General features: G+C 51.7%; 2 protein-coding genes across 8 annotated transcripts in view; both read right to left on the bottom strand.

The window, feature by feature from the left end:
* VPS13D (vacuolar protein sorting 13 homolog D) overlaps positions 1-6,227 on the bottom strand; it is a 256,101-nt gene extending 249,874 nt beyond the window's left edge. For 6 of the 7 annotated variants that reach the window (XM_027060372.2, XM_027060377.2, XM_027060374.2 and 3 more), the window contains exons 1-2: positions 6,074-6,227; positions 2,748-2,920 (exon numbers count right to left, since the gene is read on the bottom strand). In XM_027060372.2, the coding sequence (XP_026916173.2) occupies positions 2,748-2,844 (97 nt within the window). In that variant the 5' untranslated portion in view covers positions 2,845-2,920; positions 6,074-6,227. Of the gene's footprint in view, positions 1-2,747; positions 2,921-3,182; positions 4,117-6,073 lie in introns of those variants that run through there. The other variant, XM_053207322.1, reaches the window with a different exon arrangement.
* Positions 6,228-12,916: 6,689 nt separating this feature from the next.
* The window catches only part of TNFRSF1B (TNF receptor superfamily member 1B), a 32,979-nt gene continuing 25,677 nt past the window's right edge, over positions 12,917-20,218 (bottom strand). Inside the window, exons 9-10 of the mRNA XM_027060382.2 lie at positions 17,620-17,827; positions 12,917-14,880 (exon numbers count right to left, since the gene is read on the bottom strand). Coding sequence (XP_026916183.2) covers positions 14,600-14,880; positions 17,620-17,827 — 489 coding nt within the window. The 3' untranslated portion in view covers positions 12,917-14,599. The remainder of the gene's footprint in view (positions 14,881-17,619; positions 17,828-20,218) is intronic.

Raw genomic sequence — 20,218 nt, 5'->3', positions numbered from 1 at the left:
TTGTGAGTGGGGAGACCAGGCCCAGCCCCTAGGCCTGAGCTCCTAGAATCTTCTCCTGTCCCCACTCTTTGTATCGCCCCTTAGCACAGAGCCAGACCCAAAGCAGGCACACAACGGTGTTTGCCGAGTGACTAAACAAATAACATCTTATACAAATTCTCTCTCTCTCCTTCAACTACTTGTACACTATTTACAGTTTTATTACTTTCAGTATGTTGTGCACAATCCACGGTTGAAGTCCAACCCACACCAATCATAGGCTGACGATCGTGACAGTGGAGGATGATGGTAACTAACATCGACTGAGGGCCCGCTGTATGCCAAGAACGGTTCTAAGCTACTTGACCTACATTAACGTGTCCAGTCCTCAGAACCTCATGAGACCGTTAATATTCTCTCCGATTCACGGACAGGAAGAATTTGAGAATTCATGAAGAATTGGAGTAAGTTCCCCAAGTTACTGGTAAATGGAGGAAATGGGATTCAAAGCCAGTCCGGCTACAAACCCTATACTCTTGATCACTATGTCCATCTTCCTGGCATCTCCCAAAGCATCTCGCATACTAAATATCTCCAGATGGACTGAAATAACATTCTTATTCCCATACTGTAACCCCTGCCTCCAGACACTGCTTTAACTATAACTGCAATGCCCCAAACTTTCCTAGCCAAGCACTGTGATGTGCTCTGAATCTGTAAGGACGGGGCATCACACTAATACCGGTTAGGAAAGAAAAAGTATTTTTTTATTCTGCACAGAGAATATTTTTAAATAGGAAATAAGCATAGAAAGGCAGTCTGAAGCACCAGAGAGATACACATAGTTGTCATTACAAGACAGATTCTAAAACTGAGCTTAGAAATCTGTTATTAGTATAGACTCCACGGTACATCAGATACCACACATTTGTATTTATTCATTTCTTCAGCCAACATCCTCTTACCACATCACTCTTGAAAGAGCTGGCTCTTTTATTAGCAAGGTTATGGTTTGCAATTCCCTTTCTCGGCCCTGTTTCCTGGCCTGTGCCACCTGGTTAGCTTTGTAGCATGTATGAGAACTTCAGTAAGTGACCAAAGAGGTGAACTCGACACTACTCTCATACTTTGAACACATCCTCTTCCCTGACAGATTGGTCACTTTCACCTTGCACTCAGCAACTCCCTTCTAAGGACAGGGAGGAAAAAGGTCAGGACAGAAGTTAAAGATTAAGAAAAAACCTACTTCAGTTTCCAGTGAAAGGGAGGGAGGAGGGGGGGCTCCCCACAGCCTGTGGCTGCCAAAATCCTTTCACTGGTTCAGATGGGTCAGGAAAACCTGCAAAGCAATACTTCTGGTGACAGGTGAACCACTGGCACCCTATTCTCAGATGCCACAATATGTACCACTGTCATCTCCACTAACCTGTCCCAGTCCACCGGCCAAAACCCACACCCCCAGAAGGTGAGCTTTCCGCCATATTTGAGATTTCCTTCCCACTTTCTATGATGCTACATGATTGCAGACTGACTTTATCTCCTCTCTCTAGATTGTTCAAATGTTCCATTGTGAGTTGAGCACAAAGAACTTAAATTAAAACAAGGAGAAGGGGAGGGGCGCCTGGGTGGCTCAGTCAGTTGAGTATCCGACCTCAGCCCAGGTCACGTTCATGAGTTCGAGCCCCACATCAGGCTCGCTGCTGTCAGCGCAGACCCTGCTTGGGATCCTCCGACCCCTTCTCTCTCTGCCCCTCCCCCATTCATGCTCTCTCTCTCAAAAATAAATTTTAAAAATATTTAAGGAAAAAAAAAGAAGGGGAAAAAAAGAGGTTTTCCAGTGCTCACACCAGATCCCTGGACTGCGTTAAATCATGTACAGGCATTTACCAAGGATAGGCCTGTAAAGGCTAAAATGTCTCAAACTTTATAGAACTTTATTACTAGGCAAGACAGGACCTCAGAAATTCTGTCAAAGACTCCACAGTAACATATGTGAAAACTTTGACTAGGTGTCTATTACACACAGCAGGATAAGAGCTTTAAATGTCATTCCGTTTGATCCTTACAACAATACTGGAGAGGTATATCACCCATTTGTTCTAAGGAAACCAAGGCTCAGAATTTCAATGACTTGTTCACACAGGTAATAAGTAACACAACAGGATTTGAAGCCAAGCCAATGCCATTGTCACTACATGGCCACCTCCATAAAGCTTCATAAAGTTAAAAAGTTAACTGGGATTGGGGCACTTGGGTGGCTCAGTTGGTTGAATGTCCGACTTTGGCTCAGGTCGTGGCCTCATAGCTCTTGGGTTTGAGCCCAGCCTTGGGCTGTGTGCTGACAGCTCAGAGCCTGGAGCCTGCCTTGGATTCTGTGTCTCCCTCTCTCTCCGCTCCTCCCCAACTCACGCTCTGTCTCTTTCTCTCTCTCTCTCTCTCTCTCTCTCTCTCTCTCTCTCAAAAATGAATAAACATTTAAAAAATATTTTTTTAAGTTAACTGAGATAAAGCAGAGTCACCAGCAGTATAGTCTTTTTATATATATATATATTTAATAGTTCCCTAAAATCTATAGCAATACAGCTACATTAAGTTACCCTGTAATAATAATCAGTGTCATATAAGAGAACATATTTCCTTTAACACATATTTAGTACAAAGCCATCTGGGCATTATGTTTTATTATTCTCAGTACAACAAAAAGAATATTTAAAAAAACAGAAATGCCATCTGCAAAGGCATACTTTACCAAAAAGAGATACACTTACCTTTCAGAAGTGCAACAGAGAGCTGATCAGTGTTCAGGTTATTGACGTATTTCCCCAGATAGGTATTGAGAACCCAGGCTACAAGACCTTCCAACATGACTATATCCTCAAGACAAGGTGTTTAAAAATCATGGATCATTCTTTATTTCTCTCTCTCATGGTCATAGAAGAATCTATGAAGGAAACAAAAAAGGAAATCAACAGAAAAAAACAGATGATTTTCTGAGCTGATATTCTACTCTGCCTTCCCTGAGGGTGGACGAATGCAAAGCCCAGATTTAAGAAAAAAAGGGGTGATGAGCACTGCAAGATGCCCTGTTGGCAGAGGATCAAACCAAGGAACAGTCACAAATTTACCAAAAAACACCCAGAACTCCAAGTTGTCTATCTTTTCCATGCAACTGATCATTAAACTGCTTGCCTTTAGGAATTCACCTTGGAAGTAGACTGTCCTGGTCAGCGATTCTCGTCCAAATGCAATTAGGCAACGTCTAGAGACATTTTTGATTATCGTGACGGGGCGCTGCAGTTGGGATCTTGTGAGTAGAGACCAGGGAAGCAGCTAAACATCCTACAACGCACAAGACAGCTCCCCCACAGCAAACAATTATCCAGCCTGATGTCAACAGTGCTGAGGCTGAAGAACCTTGTCCTAGATGAAGGCAAAAAAATGCCCTGAGAGCTTTCAATGAACTTCACATTTGGCAGCGATCCTCTGTAAGCCTTCCCTAATTCCATGTTGCAAATGTGTTCATCAGGATCATTCATAAAACAACATAAATGACAGGGAGAAGGCAGTGGTTTCTCGCTATTCTTAAATGTCCTGGAACTGCATTACAGGTGCCCAGACAGAACCCTGGGTTGCTGATACAACGAACTATCTTAGCAACACAAACACAAGAAATCCTCTGGTTCCAGCTACTGTATTTAGTATAGTCCTGAGCTGCTACTGCCCATGATAATAACCGTGTTTATTAGTATTACAAAAAAATATATAGGTTACTTTTAGTACGACTAAAAGTTAACATGATGGAACTTGAGACATAAAAGGTTCAACTTTTTTTAATGTTTACTCATTTTTGATAGAGAGAGAAAGAGAGACAGACAGAGAGAAAGAGCAGGGGAGGGGCAGAGAGAAAGGGAGACAAAGAATCCAAAGCAGGCTCCGGGCTCTGAGCTGTCAGCATAGAGCCCAATGAGGGGCTCAAACTCACGAATCGTGAGATCATGACCTGAGCCAAAGTGTGAAACTTAACTGACTAAGCCACCCAGGCGCCCCAAGATATAAACGTTTAAATGGGCTCCGAAATCACCCAGCTAGTAGATCCCAATTAGAACTGCGAGTTCCAAATCTTGCTCTGAGCCAAGCACATCAGATACCAGCCCACCATGCTGGACACTCCAGGTTTGCTACGACATGTGTCCTACTTGGTGATTCATCTTAGTGCCAAAAGATACGCTTATCCCAAATGAAAGGCCACCATCTGACAAAATCCCAACACACAAGGCCCCGTAAGAGTTAACTCAACCTCCAGGAAAGACTGAACTTATTTGTCAACAGTGTCTTGCTCTTCCAGCAAGATTAATTTCTATTTGCCATCAACGACAGTGACAATAAATCAGAAGCTAAAGAGCATCTGATGAAATGCTAGTTTCTTTCCAGAGATTTTTTTAAGCCACATTTTGTGTAAAACTAAGAATCTGCTAGAGATCACTGGATACCTGTATTTAAAGAAGAGGTTACAAGAACAAATTCTTTAAAATAAGAAATGTTTACCAGTCTGGTAAAAAACAAAAAACAAAAAACAAAAAAAAACACATTTATTTATTATATCTTTAAACAAGTGAATCTGTGAAAACAAAATGTGAACCTGACTAATCTAGCCTTACTATGCAGACTCCAACAGGCAAGGTGCCAAAATGAGTACTCTTTATTTCTGAAGTTACTGCCATTGACCCCTAAAATGCTAACAAACTCTCTCAAGTGCCAAATACAAATGCTCTCCCAGCAGAGGGAATCAGGCCCTACTCTACCCCCGCCGCCCGCCGCCCGCCGCCCCCCGCCCCCCGCAAGGTGGGAAAATGCAAAACACAGATTACCAAAAAGATGGGGCGAGAAGCATCGTAAACGCCCTGGTCAGTAAATTAAGACTCAAGCCAGAAAGCATCTATCAGCTCTGCTAAGCATCTAGACCAGGCTGGAAGCCACTTCAAGGATTTCCTTAAGGAATCCGGTGTCGGGAAGGGCCACCAGACTGGCTAGAATCCCAAAGTGTTTACACGCTCGGGTCGGGTCCACCAGGGCTTCCAGGCAGCCGCCCGGCACTAACTCCCACCTGACCTCCCCTAATCGGTGAGGCAGGTGCCACCGGGGATCAGGGCTCAGCCCACAGGCGGACAGACAGCCGGGAGTGACCTTGAGCCAGGCCCCTCCCTCGAGGGGCGGCCAAAGCCGGGAGTAGGACTGGCAAAGGGACCAGGACGCTCCTCACCAGCCGGCCGGGCCTGAGTGCCACGGGCGCCGGGGTGCTATGAGAAAGAAGACAAGAGGGGACAGCTGCCAGGCCCCGGGGCCCCCAGGAATGGGGCTGCCCGTGAAGGCGAGGGGCCCATAGCCCTTCTTCCACCCCGTGGGCTCCAGAAGACAGAGACCCCACCTCCCAGATAAAGCGCGGAGGCGACGGCGCCCAGAGCCTGGGGTCCCGCCCCTGGGAGGAGGGACTCAGCCCGGGTGTGACCCCGGGGAGCGGGGGTAAAGACTGGCTAGAGGCCTGACGTCCCCATCCCAGAGCGCGACCCCAGAAGGCTGGTGGGTGGCCAAAACACTCTGGAGAACTGACCCGCGCCCCGTTCCCGAGCGTGAGGTACGGGGGCCCGCGCACGGGGGTCCCGCATGGGGACCGCCGCTCAGGCGGAGAGACGCGGGCTGACACTGCCCCCAATCCCAGGGCACCAGGCTACCGGGACCCCGGGAAGGGTGCCGGGTCCGGCGGGGGCTCGGACTCCCAGGACGAGGACGCCGGGGTCCCGGGAAGCTCGGGCAGCCCCAAGCCCGTCTGACCCTGGGGTGCCCGCGGTGGCTGGGACGCAGGTGTCCCCGAGAAGGCGGCGGGCTCGGGGCCGTCGGGAGCGCGGACGCCCCAGGGCCCCCGGAGGAGCTCAGGCGGCGGGAGGGCCGGACGCCGGGCTCCCCGGGCTCCCAGCGACGCGCTCCCCGCGGGCGGGCCCCGGCCCCAGGTCCGAAGCTGAGCCGGGGCGGCCGACAGCGGGCCCACGCCCGCCTGCAGTCCCGGGCCCTGCCCGCCGCCCCCCGCCCCGGCCAGTACCTGTCGGTGTCCCGGGCCGCCCGCCCAGCCCGGCGCTGCGCGGCTCTTCCTCTCCCGGCTCCTCAATGGCGCTGGCCGGCGGCGCTCCGGCCCGCCCCGACCCGACCAATCGAGCGGGCGACGCGCCGGCGCCTGGCCAGCCGAGCGCCGAGTCATCGAGGAGGCGCCCCCTGGCGCCGGGGCGGCCGCTGGCGGATGGGCTGCTGGAGCTGGAGAAGGGCCCAATGAGCCCTGTCTTACAAGGGGGAAACTGAGTCCCAGGGGAGGACACGGCCACCAATTCGTCCGGCTGCGACAGTGTGGGAACGCAGGATTCTTCCTCCTACAACGCCCTGCCTTCCACTGGCCCATCCACAGCGGGTGCTCCACTCAGCAGCCACAGGGGTCTGCTAAAACATAATTCAGACTAAGCCACTTCCTTGCTTAAAACGGCTCCCCCCTTTATACTTGAATTAAAATCGAACTCCTGGGGCTACTGGATGGCTCAGTTGGTTAAGCATCCGGCTTCTGCTCAGGTCGTGATCTCCCGGTTCATGGGTTCCCCCCTTCGGGCTCCAGTCTGACAGCTGGGAGGCTGGAATTCTGTGTCTCCCTCTTTCTCTGCCCCTCTGGGCTGGCGCGCTCTCTTCGTCTCAAAAATAAATAAACATTAAAAAAAAGTTTGTTTGTTTGTTTGTTTGTTTAATAAAATCCATCCCCTTACAGAGCCAACACCAAGCTCCTACTGGATTTGGTCCATTCCTATTTCTGCCACTCTTTCCCTGGCTCACTCAGACCCCGGCAGCGTTCAGTTCCTGCCTCGGGACCTTTGCATTTGCGATTCTCTCTACTTAGGATGCTTCTCCCTTAGATCCATGCTGTCCAGTAGAAATATTATGCAAGCCACACATACAAGCCACGTCACAATTTTTCTAATTTACTAGTTGGTACATTTTTTAAAAAGGAAAAAGTGAAAATAATAATGTATTTCATTTGATTCAATATGTCCAAAATATGATCATCTCAGCCTGTAGCCAACAGAAAAGTGAATTAATGAGATACTTTATGGATTTTGTATAGTAAGTCTTTGAAATTTGGTGTGTGTTTCACACTTCCGGCACATCTCAATACAAACCAGCCACAGTTCAAGTGCTCGATAACTTTATGCGGCTGATGATTACAGAACAACTTTGGATAGTCCTAGAGCCAGTTCCTTCTTGCTTCAAACATTACACCTCAGAGAGGATTTTTCCCAGCTGCCCTATCTAAAGTTCCCTTCAACCATTACCCTGTTGTACTTTCTTCATAGAACTTAATGCTATTTGCAATTACCGTATTTGTCTATCTTTTGGTTGTTACCTTTCTTCACCCTAAAAGTTCCCCCCAAAACAGTGATTTTTATCTTTTTCACAGATGCCTCTGCAGCACCTAGACTTTGCCTTGCACAGAAAAGACTCATTTAAAGATGCTGTAAACGGGGGCGCCTGGATGGCTCAGTTAGTTAAGCATCAACTGCTTGGGACATGATCTCGTGGTTTACAAGTTTGAGCCCTTCATGGAGGTCTATACTGACAGTGCTGAGCCTGCCTGGGATTCTCTCTCACTCTCTCTCTCTCTCTCTCTCTCTCTGCCCCTCCCCTGCACACACGTGCATACTCTCTCTCTCAAAATAAATAAATAAACTTTAAAAAAATAAGTAAAAGTGCTACAAGTGAATGAAGGACTAAGTCAACAACTCAGACTTCATCTTGCACATCGTCTTGCATTAGCACCAGAAAGACAGGAAGAAGACCTCAGGCTCATCAAAAGGCAAAAGATGCAGGAAGCAGGATGGCAATGAGTGTATTTACCATAATAATTATCAACCCTCATAATGCTAAGCTAATTAAGGTGACCGTGGGCTGAAATTCCTCTGATGTGGGACCAACAGATCAGAGTCTCAACTCTGGGTCACCTCAGCAGCTGAGGTTTGGGTGTAAAACCTCAGACTCCACAGATGAAAGGCAGAAGGGAAGCAGCCCATTAGAGCTGAAGGATCTCAGAGTCCAGACCTTCCAGCACAGAACCACTTGGCTGTCCCGGGGAGTCTATTAAAAATGCAGAGGGGCACCTGGGTGACTCAGTCGGTTGAGCATCTGACTCTTGATTTCAGCTAGGGTCATGATCTCAGGGTCATGGGATCAAGCCCCACATCAGGCTCCACACTGAGCACGCAGCCTGCTTAAGATTCTCTCTCTCCCTCTCCCTCTGCCCCTCTACCCTGCTCTCTCAAAAATAAAAAAAATAATAATAAAATAAAATAAATAAAATAAATACATTTTTAATCCAAATTCCAGGACACCATTTGTTCAACTAGTATTACAGACAGTCTTTGTGCCCTCAATTTGTAATCAGTCTGAAAGTGCGTTTATCAAACAGCAATCTTCCTACTAAATATTTACTCACAAGAGAAATGAAATCACATGTACAAGCAAAGACATTCAGGAATGTTCACAGTGGCTTTATTCATAACAGTCAAAAACTATTTTGACTATTAGTGAAATGATCAAAATGCCCATCACAAGGAGAATGGATAAACAGGTTGTCCTGTACCCATATGACAGATTACTACCCAGCAATAAAAAGGAACAAACTGTTAATACAGACAGTATCTTGGAGGAAACTCGGAAGCATTAGCTTCATGTAAAAAGCCAGACTCAAAAGACCACATACTATGATTCCATTTGTATGATATTCCAAAAAAGACCAAACTACAATGGCACAAGCAGATCAGTGGGTGCCAGGGGCCAGGACTGGAGGAGGGAGATGACCTAAGAAGAGACCCAGGTCGGGGCACCTGGCTGGCTCAGTCTGTAGAGGATGTGACTCTTGGTCTCAGGGTCATGAGTTCGAGCCACATGTTAGGTATAGAGATTACTTTAAAAATTTTTTTTAATTTAAAAAAAGAAAAAAGAAGGGGTACAAGGGAACTTTTTGGGGTGATGGAACTTCTGTATCTTGACTGTCGTGGTGGTCACAAGGCTGTATACAGTTGTCACAATTCACTGAAGTGCACACCTAGAATTGCTAAATTGTGTTTTCTGTCAATCATTCCTCCATAAAGGTGATACTTTAAAAATCTCCGCCCTCATGGGGGCGGGGGGGGAGGGGCCTGGGTAGCTCAGTCAGTTGAGCGTCCGACTTGGACTGAGGTCAAGATCTCCCACTCGTGGGCTCGAGCCCCGCATCGGGCTCTGTGCTGACAGCTCATATTCTATAAACATGCTTTGCACGAAGTCTTCAAATTTCGGTGCTCTGTGTTGGGATGCAGTTCACACATCTCAGTTTGGACCAGCCAAACTCAGGTGCCCGATACCCGCACACACCTAGTGGCTACCGAATGTGACCATGCAGGCACAGACTGTCTTGTGAAGATACAGACAGCCCTGTGGGAAGTACAAGGACAGACAGCAGCTCAGGTCAGCCCCCTCATCTTACAGGTGGAGATTCTGAGCTCCAGAGAGGGACAGTGGCTGCTTTAGGTTCACACTGCCGGTCCTCGGTGACGTTGGGACACAATCCAGGGACTCCTCACTGTTAGCTTTGCCGCAAGCAGCCTCTCAGCTCAATTTCCCAGCTTTCCGGATGCTGCCCTGCTCACTGGTTTTTGACTATGGAGCTCCAGGCAGGACAGGGGAGTCCCAGGAGAGAGAGACTGAGAGAGAGAGAGAGAGAGAGAGAGAGAGAGAACTTGCCCTTTAAACCCAGGCCTCAGTTGACTTTCTGGTGAAATTCTAAGGAGGCGGTTATCAGGAGCCTCCCACAGGGAACAGGCTGTCCTCCCAACTTGACTCTAGATAAAAATCAAACCTCCGGCCCCGCCCCTAGGTGCCCTCCTCTGCACAGCAGGGATAATGGGTACTCTGCCTATCTCCTGGGGCAGTTATGGAGATAAAGTAACTGAAGCTCAGTTGCCCAAGTTGCAGACCAGACAATTTAAGGAACTCCTCATACTCCAGGGGCGCCTGGGTGGCTCAGTCCATCCAGCATCTGACTTGGGCTCAGGTCGTGATCTCCTGACTTGAGCCCTGAGTCAAGCTCACTGCTGTCAACTCAGAGCCAGCTTTGGGTCCTCTGTCCCCCTCTCTCTGCCCCTCCCCTACTTGCACTCTCTCTCAGAAATAACGAAAACGTTAAAAAAAGAAAGAAAGGAAAAAAAAGGAACTTCTCACACTCCCTGGACTCTTCCAACATGCTAAAACATAAAACCCTACATCCTTTCTGTGGCTTCTGAAGCCACTCTCACGACCTCATGTCCTGCCCTACCCCGAGTCCCAAGGCTGTGCTGCCCTCCCTTCAGCGAGGCCTCTGCTCAAACACCAGCTCCTCGGAGAAGCCTTCCTCAACCCACCCCACAGGCTAGCTTCTCAGCACTTACTGTCACCTGGCGTGGCCTACATGTATTTCTTCACATAGCCCTTCCTAGCGTGTGAGCTCTGGACAAGGACCCTGGCTGCCCTGGACTCGTGATCCCCAGCACCTACACACACACACACACACACACACACACACACACACACAAAATAGTAAGTAGCATGTATTGAGCACTTACAATGTGTGTGGCATAGTTCTAAGCATTTTACAGATAGTAACTCAAATAATTCCAAACTCGGAGGGAAGCACTATATTAATCCTATTTTACAGATAAGGGTGAGGCACAGAGAAGTGAATTAATCTCCCTCCGGTCACACAGGAAGTGGTCACACCTGGGCGCCTGGGTTTCCAGGGCCCACAGGTCTGGACTTCTGGGCTGGTGCATCAGAGTGCCCGATAACAACGACGACTGCATGAAGATTAGACGGAGGAGGACCGCGGTCACCCCCTACCCGCCCCCTGCCCCCCACGCCAGCCCTGCCTTAGCAAAACCACTCACTCCATCACGGTTAAAAAAGAAAAAGAGGGGGCACCTGGGTGGTGCAGTGAGTGTCTGACTTTGACTCAGGTTGTGATCTCATGAGTCCTGGGTTCGAGCTCCACCATCGGGCTCTCTGCTGTGAGTCTGTCCGCACAGAGCTGGCTTCGGATCCTCTGTCCCCCTCTCTCTGCCCCCCCCCCCATTAGCTCTTTCTCAAAAAAAAAAAAAAAGCAAGAAAGAAAGAAAAAAAAAGAAAAGAAAGAAGAGGCAGGAGGGGCTGCCCTCAGTTACTCCAAATTTATACCCTCTGCTATTGTGATTTATAATAAGAAATATATATTTGGTCTTCGTCCTCTGTTTCTGGCCTCACAGCCCCTCAAACGCTTAAAATTTCCTGAGTGATAAGAGCCATGGGAGCATCTTTTGTTCTACTATTTGGCCTCGTGTCCTCAGTTCTGGAAATAGCTCCAGAGCCCTACAGGTGAAAGGAGTGTCTCGCTACTCATGACAAGCCCCTTTCAACCACAACTGACTCCGGGAAAGCTGCCCGAGGATGAGGGCTGGTTGCCAGGGAGGCCGACCCTGCGATTAAGGGGTTGGAACTGCTTACCTCTACCCGGGGGGGTTGGGGAGAGGGGCTGGAGGTTCAATCAGTCACCAGTGGCCAATGACTTCATCAATCATGCCCATGTAACAAGGCCTCCATAAAGACCTAAAGGGCGGGGTTCAGACAGCCTCCATGTTGGTAAACACATGAAGGGGTGGGGGCGGGGGGGCGCACACCCAGGGGGACCAGAAGCTCCAGCCCATCCCCCTGTAAAGCTTGCCCTCTGCAACTCTTCCATCTGTATGTTCCAGAGTCTCCGCAATAGACTGGGAATCGAGTAAGTAATCTGGTCTCCTGAGTCCGGTGGGCCGCTCTAGCAAATAAATGGAAACCAAGGAAGGGGTCATGGGAACCTCTGACACACGGCCCATCGGTCAGAAGCACAGGTGGCCACCTGGACCTGTGACTGGTGTCTGAAGTAGTCGCGGGCTTGTGGGACTGAGCCCTTACCCTGTGGGACCCTGTGCCTCCAGAAGGGAGTCCGTTCTGTAGGACACCTCGAGGTGCCTGCTGAGAAGCGGGGGGTTCCCTGGTGGTGTGGACACCGTGGACCCTCATTTGTGAATGTGCTGTGTCTGCTCTCTCACTTCAGCAGCACAATTGAGTGGTTGTGACCGAAACCGTAAGAGCCCCCAAGTGGAAAATATTTACCACGTGGACTTTGCCGAGCCTGCTCTAGGGTAGGGATAGGGTAGAGGGCGGGGCTGCGGGAGGAGAGGAGTCCCAGGAAATCACCAAGAAAGAAGAGGGTAGTGCTGGGGGAGTGACAGTGGCCCAGGAAAAAGGGTGAGTGATCTAGAGGTCGGATTAAGGAATTCAAGGGCCTGGGTCTCCCTCCCCTCCTGGCCTTTCCATGTGCCTGCAACCTCCTCCCCACCCTTTGTTCTGGAAAACGGCTCACACCTCAGAAACAGATCAAAGGTCACCTCCAGAACCCTCCTGTGGCGGTTCTTTGAGCTGCACCTCCCCTGTCCCCTAGCTCATCTGAGCACCCTGTGGCGGGCCTCATAGATGTCACCACACTGGGGCCTCCTGGAGGCCAGAACCTTACTCCCTTAAGTGAGCAGGGGGGCTGCATGTGGACAAGAAGATCTGCAGCGACCCCAGTTAACCCAAGAGCAGGCTAAGGACACTGAGGCGACAGGGCATGTGATGAGGGCATATTCAGAGGCCAGCTGAGTGATTCGGAGCCTGAGAGAGCAGCCAGGCTCTCAGCAAGGACAGCTATGCTTCTGGGGGTGCTTCTCAGGTCCTGTCAGTGCAGTGGCCAAGGCAACGTCTCCCCCTACGCGCTGGTGGCGGGCAAGTAGGACCACGGACAAACCCCAGCTCAGACCCGAAGCCAGAGCCAGGAGTCAATGCGTAACAAACAAAAGGTTTATTTCCAAGCAGGAACGCTGTCCAGTATACGGTGCAAACTCTTGTCTTGGGATCCACACAAGCCTGGGAACTGAGGTCACATGCAGAGAGGTCTCCTTCCAATTCAGAGCTTCCCCAGGAAATGGCAGTGAGGCCTGAGGCCCTCCCAGGATGGTCCACCAGGGGGCAGACACGCTCCATTGCCACATGGCGTCCAATGTGGGCAGAGACCCTGGCCGGTCCAGGCAGTAGAATATCCTGACTCTAGGGGAATCCGGATTTTCTGGGAAGCTGTTACTTTCTCTTGATGGTAATGACTGGACTCTCCTACCTTCCAAAAGTTCAGCTGCCAAGTTCAAGTCCAGTGGAATTTTTCAACAAGGGATCCGAGTCCCTGGGCCCCAACTGGCTTCTCCAGGAGTCCCGTCTTCCTTCCAGAATCCAGTCAAGGCCACACATGTCCACGCTCTGCGGGGCTCTGGGGCATGTGTCTGGGGGAAGCGGACTGACTTTTTAATGGAAAAGAATCCTTTGACAAAATTGTTGGTTTGAGCTGCTTCAGGCAGGACATTCAACCCAACAACATGGTTACACAGACCAACAGCACATGACACAGACAGACAGACACATACACACACAAAACTGGCTCTCAGCATCTCACATCCACTTGAGATCATGGCAGGCACAATACCCAAGTGGCCCCGTGGGTTTCCCTGGGGCCTGGGACTCCAGGAACAGTGAAGGGGGTAAGGGGACGAAAAGTACCTCCCAGGGAGGCAGAGGAAGGTCCAGGCTGAGGTAGGAGGAGAGAGATGGCTGCGGGGAGCCTCAGTCATCTCCGGTTCCTGAAATTCCCTGATAGGAGGTGTGGCCTTGCACCGGAGCTATAGGTAAATCGGGAGTGAAGGTCAAAAGCAGAGAACAGCAAACTCTCGAGTTCGGCTTTGTCGTTTCCTTGGCTTGTTTGCATGCGTGGTGGGGTTTTGTTTTGCTTTTTAATTGCCCCATGTTTCGGTTAGAGGTCTGCCATCTTGTCCAAGCTACAATACTCGTGCAGGTTGCTGGGCTGGGCCCTCAGGGTGTCTCATTTTCACACCATTGTTCAAGAGGTGAAGCTGGCAGGAATAGATTTGGAGGTGGTGCAAGGTAACTGGGGGACCCCTGTCCCCATCAGGGGTGGCCGCCCCCTCCTGAATAGAACCATCTGATCGATGACATCCCCCTCCCCGCCCCCGCTGGGAGCACCCTGCAGTCTCAGCATTTCTGGCTAAAGCACTGCCCCTTCTCCGTGGATGACTCACACAGAGTCCCTCTTCCCCGGGATGCTGGGGCCTCCCAGGAAGCCAGAGCTGGGAAGCGTCCAAGGATAAAAAACAAAATAAGGGCTCCAGAAGCCCAATTCACAGGGCCAGCTGGAGGACAGCTCTCAGAGAGGCAGGCGCCGGCCCCAGGCTGCCCAGCACGTGCATGTCAGCCAGCCTTCTAGAAGGAAGCACACCGTGCAGGACGGGTTTTCCACGATTCTCCCTGCCTCACCCTTCTGCCAGCAGGTGAGAGGAAGGCTGAGACTGCAAAGGCCACTAAAGGAATTTGGCCCAGAAAGAGCCAGAGTCCTGGGGGGTGGGGGCCCAGAAGGACCAGGGAACAGCCACCTCGGCCGTGACACAACTCATGCCAGCCAGTCTGGCTAACTGGGCTTCATCCCAGCATCAGGCACACCAAGGGGCAGGGGCTTCTCCTCTGGGATCTCCAGCAGAGTCTCCGGGGCCCCTGGCTGAGACTGAAAAGGGCATTCTTCCTTGGAGAAGGGGACCTGCTCGTCATCTGGGGAGCCGGAGGAGCTGGCATCCACGTCCCCCATCGTGTAGCTGGCCTGGGAGGCGCACTGAGAGCCATGGTCGGAGACGCTGCACACATTCACGATGCATGTGACGTTGACCTGGGTCCCGTGGCTGCCAGAGGAAGGCTCTGTTGAACACAAGATGGGGGAGGGCAGCGAGTCAGGGGTCTGCAGGGGGATGTCTTCGCAGTCTGTCCCCTGCCCAAGAGACAGATTAAGACAAGAGGGTCAAGAGCACCGGGCGAAGAGCCTAGAGGCCACGGTTCTAGCCCAGCTCCGCCATGTGATCTTGGGCAACTCAACCTTCATTGCCTGCATTTCCAGTGTCCTCATCTGCCAAGTAATTCCCAGCCCAACGCACCCTGTAGGTGGGAGGAGCCAGTTCACAAAGCAGGGGAAGGTGCTCCAGGAACAAAACATGCCCCCACAGAGATTCAGAGAGGTGAGCAGGGGCAGGAAGTACACGGGACAGAACAGTGATCAAGCGACCAGGGTGAGTTACTTTCCCGTAAGTGCGGGAAGCCTCCACAGTCCTGACCAAACCAACTCTGGAAAGGCGACAGCCTTCTGTCATTGGCCCCTTATCTGTGTAACATGAAAAAAACATCAAAGGGCTTGGAAATTGCTCCTTTGTGGAGAGGAAACACTGAGCCTGATCGTTTCTTTTGCCCCAAATCTTTCTCCTCCGGGTAGGCCTGCCTCTGTGATTTCCTAAATCTGGGATTCCAGAATGCGGTAGGGGTGGTTTGTCCTCACCACTGAGGCCAGGATATCTGCCTACTTTCCGGCCCACCTGCTCGCCCAGCCCTGGGGGCATCTGAGTTTCCCAGCTAGTTGGTGAGGGACTGAATGCTGAGAGGGGACATGGGATAACCCCTCCAAGAGTGAGAGCTGGCCCTGTTTTTCCTGCAGGGACCTGCCAAGTCCCCAAACACGTGTGCTGTCTGGGGTGCGTGGGGAGGGCCGGACGGACATTCGCTTCCAACTCCAGGAAAGCCTGGAAGGAGGATGGGGCCAGTGAGCTGCTGTGTTCAGAACAGCCCCAGACAGGCCAGGGGAGGGAGGGCTGAACTCATGGGGCCTCAAGGAAATTTCCACCCTGAGCCTCCATAGCACCCAAATGTCACCCAGTCACCGTGGCCTCTGCACATGGTGAATGAGACATTGCAGGGGTGGATGGGGGACTACAAGGGGGCACAGCCACACGTTCCACAGGAGAGAGAGGTGACTGGGTGGGAGGAGAGAAGGGGAGAGTGCGGGTGACACCAGAGAGTCGGGTAGGGAACAGAGAAGTGGCAGGGTGTAGGAGGGGTGGGCAGACTCCCTCTCTCTCTGCCCCGCCCCCCCAAAATAAATAAATAAACATTAAAAAGGAGGCTGAGGAGGAGGAGGAGAAGGAGGAGGAGGAGGAAGAGAAAGAAGAGGAGGAGGAGGAGGAAGAAGAGAAGGAGGAGGAGGAGGAGGAGGAGGAGGAGGAGGAAGAGAAGGAGGAGGAGGAGGGGGAAGAGAAGGAGGAGGAGGAGGAAGAAGAGAAGGAGGAGGAGGAGGAAGAAGGGGTGGGCAGACATGGTCAAGGGGCCAGGATGACTGCAGGAGAGGTGTCACCAGGAAATCAGAAAGATGAAACCAAGAGTTGGACAAAGACCAGGGGTTTGTATTTGGAGTTCCGTTCCCTCATTCAACAAAAGTTTAGGACCACGGGCTACGTCTCTTCCTTGGGGAGCTCTTGGGCTGGGTGGGGGCGCTGACAAGACATCGCACTGGTGAGGGGAACACGGCGGTGGGGGCGCCTCCGTGCAGGGGGCAGCCGGGGCAGGAGCGGTCCTGATGGAGGGAGCTGTCCCACAATCAGGTAGGAAGAGATGTTGCAGCCCTGCCAAGGGGATGCTGGGCTCATCTCTGGATGAGGAAACTGAGGCAGGGTTAAGGAGCCCGTTCGGATCCTCACGGCACCGGAGCGGTCAGGAGGGCATCTGGGAAGGACCCGAGCGCACTGTCATTCCTTGACCTCCCGCCAGCCAGGGCGAGAAGGACAGACGCAGGCCAGTGGGCTTTGCCTGTCGCTACAAAATACACCAAGGAAGCCCCAGACTTTCTGGACCCGTCACAGACCGGGTCCAGGGCAAAATGTATCCTGTGTAAATGGGGCCTGGGCTTCTCCAGCACCCACGACGTCCCCACAATCCTGACCCTTCAGGTCCAAAGGACTGGGCAATGGCCCACGGTGAGCGGAGCCCTAAAGACACCATTTATTCATCCAGAGTTCCACCCCAGGGCTCTGGAACCTGGAAGCCCAGGGGGTATTCCTGGCTCTTCCGTATACTAGCTGTGTGGCCCTGAACAAGCTCTTCAACCTCTCTGGGCCTCAGTTTCCCCATCTATAAAATATAATAAGTCTGAATATAACACTATAATACTACATGTTATCTAATAATATATACTATGCGATAAGCATTATACAATATGTAATAATTGTGTGAAAATATGATATCAATATATAATATTATGTTACATATTTATGTATTATAATACCAGGCAGGGAAACTCCCTTCCTGGCTATCGGGGACTCGAAGAATAAGCTGGGATTGTCTAGAAGGGAGGGTGCTCCTGGTAGAAGAACTCACGTGGGCAGAGGTGGGAGAGATTTGGCAGGTTCGGAGAAACGAGAGAGGTTTGTGGCCCAGTGCTGCATCTGACGGGGAGAAGAGGCTGGGGGGCGAGCCCAGGCTAGTCACACAGTCATTCCAATGCCCTGCTAGGAGCTCAGGCCTTGCCCTACGGGGGAGGCCCAGGAGGGGCCGGCTAAGCCAGAAACCAGGAAGAGCCACGACGCGGGGGGTGAAGCCAGATGGGCTCCCCCATCCTACCTGAGTTGCTGGAGCTGGCCCAGGCCTCCCCAGACCCGGCGGCCTTCTCCGTGCCTGGTGCGGGCAGCCGGGTCCCGGTGGGCGCCCTCCCGTCTGCGGTGCTGCCTGAGCTCTCCAGGGAGCTGCTGCTGGAGCTGGGCGCTGTGGTCAGCAGGTGCTGCTGCTCGGGGCCGGGGGCACTTCGGGCCTTGTCAGCAGGCAGGTGAGGCTGGACAGGCAGGAGAGGAGCGAGAGCAGTCAGCCCATCAGCCAGCTCGTCTTCCTCTCCCTGCTCACACCCGTGCACCCTTCTGCACCCCCGTGGCCTCAGCACCCTCCCAGTTTACACAGCGCTTCTGCCCACACCTGCACCTGCTTTCCATACACGGCGCTTGCGCTTGCGCTTTCGGGATGAGGGATTCTGCGTGATTTCTGTGATTAGCATTTGTATGCTCCGTTGGAGCGGGAGCCCTAAGAGGGTGGGACTACTCACCAAACAGTCCTGGAGGTGGGGCAAGATTTCCATCCTCATTTCGCACAAGGAAACAGAGGCCCAGAGGAGAGTGGCTTTCCTAAGGTCACCCCAACAGCACAGGGTGATGTGGTCCAGCCTGGCGGCCAAGAGCACGGAACCACACCCACGTGGGTACAAAATCATGACTCCACCACTTATTAGCTGTGTGCCCTTGGACAAGTTACTTAACCTCTCTGTGCCTCCTTTCTTTCATATATCAAGGGGGAGTTATAAGCCGACCTCCCAGGGCTGTCACAAAGATTCAATGGCTGGATATTTGTAAGGTGCTCAGGACAGGGCCTGTTACACCGTAAAGCTCCACACAAGGGTTTGTTAAATCAGGCGGGGGGTGGGGGGTGGGGTGGGGGTAAACTAGTACCATGAGTCAAATCTGGCCTGCTACTGTTTTTGTACAGACAGCCTGTGAGCCAAAAAGGGTTTTTACATTTTTTAAATGATTGAAAAAAGTGTTCAAAGAATGATATTTTGTGACACGCAAAATTACGTGCCCTTTACGTTCTAGCGCCCATAAATGCAACTGTATTGCAATACGGCCACTCTCGTTGGTTGATGTACAAATCTGTGGCGGCTTCCTTGCTACCACGCCAGGTTTCAGTAGCTGCAACAGAGACCATACGACCAAAAAGCCTAAAATATTTACTGTCTGGCCCTTCACGGAAAACGTTCACTGGCCCTTGTATTCAATCCATCATTCCAGAGTAGACAGCCCTTTTATTTAGAGCCCTGGGCCACGCTGGGTCAAGAACCCTTTCCAGATTCTATTCCCCAAGCCTGCTCTGTGACTAACTCCTAATAAGTTTTCCCCACAGAAGAACATAACTAACACCGACAATAATAATAAGGTATTAGCTGATATCTGCCATTCAATGCCAAGCACTGAGCCGAAGTCCTTCTAAAACACTATATTGATACTTCTAACAGCCCAGTGTTTGCAGATGTAGCAACCGAGAACCAGACAGGTTGAGTTATTTGCCTGAGGTCACACAATTAGGACATGGTAAGGTGGGCTAAAACCCTTGACAGCTTTCCCGAGTGTCTGGGTTTTCAAGGTCTGGAGGCCCAAGACAAGGTACCAGTTTCCACGTATTCCTGCTTGGGGAGCACCCAGAAACTCCACTCAGAGCCTGTCGCCTGCCCACACCAGCTGAATAGGCACCCAAGCCTTTGCCTCGGGGTCCCGGGTGATTGCTAGATCCCAGGAAGAAAGGAGACAGAAGGGGCCACGTTCTCACTTGCTGCCCTTGGCCCCTGGACCAGTGCAGGATGAGAGGGTCCCGGGGGGAATGAGGACCAAAGCAAGGGAAGGGCTGGTGGGACATGGCCTAGTAAGGTAAGAGGGAAGGCCTTTGCCATAGGGGTGGAGGCATGTCGGGTCCCACTCCCCAGGAAAGGCTGACACCCCTTGGCCTCCAATCCCAAGCGCTCTCTGAGCAGTCCACTCTCTGGCCAATCACTACGGCCACCCAGCCCCTGCCCCGCCCACCAAGGCTACAGCCTCTCCCACAGCTGAGCCTGCTTCGGTCATCACGACGGAAGGATCTTCTTTGCAAGCTGTCCCTTGAGGCCACAGAGTCCTAGAGAGGGTGAGTCCCTGGCTCAGCATCACAGCCGGTCTGGTCTGTGGTTGAGGCGGAATGAGCCCAGATCCGTGTAGCAGAGATGCTGGCTTCCCACTGCGTCCTGCCTCCCTGGTTCATGGCCCCGGGCTTTGGAGGGATGGAGGGCATCTCAAGTTCAGGCTGAACCTTTGCCCAGGTGGTCTGATCTAGGCTACTGGACTGCACTCCTACCCTTGCTCTGCGCTTGGACAGGCAGGGGAAGGAGGGACAAGAGGGGCACCCAAATGTCATTCCTTAAAACCCCAAAGAAGGGGCTTTGGAGAGCCAGTCTCCTGCTGCTCTACTTGTGGCTGGGGCTGGGCAGAGCAGGAACCCCCAAAGGTCACGATCTGCCTCCTTCTCTCAAAGCCACAAGTTGCAAAGTTCAGGCAGGCTCTGAGTGGGGCAGATGCATCCTTGAGTCCTGTTCCTTGGGCTGGGGCCCCAGTGAGGGGGAGTATGGAGGAAGCTCACTCAAAAACCAGGA

Source organism: Acinonyx jubatus, chromosome C1, assembly GCF_027475565.1.
Source record: "Acinonyx jubatus isolate Ajub_Pintada_27869175 chromosome C1, VMU_Ajub_asm_v1.0, whole genome shotgun sequence".
Taxonomy (NCBI): Eukaryota; Metazoa; Chordata; class Mammalia; order Carnivora; family Felidae; genus Acinonyx; species Acinonyx jubatus.
Note: the sequence above shows the minus strand (reverse complement) of the source record. Positions and strands in the feature narration are given on the sequence as shown.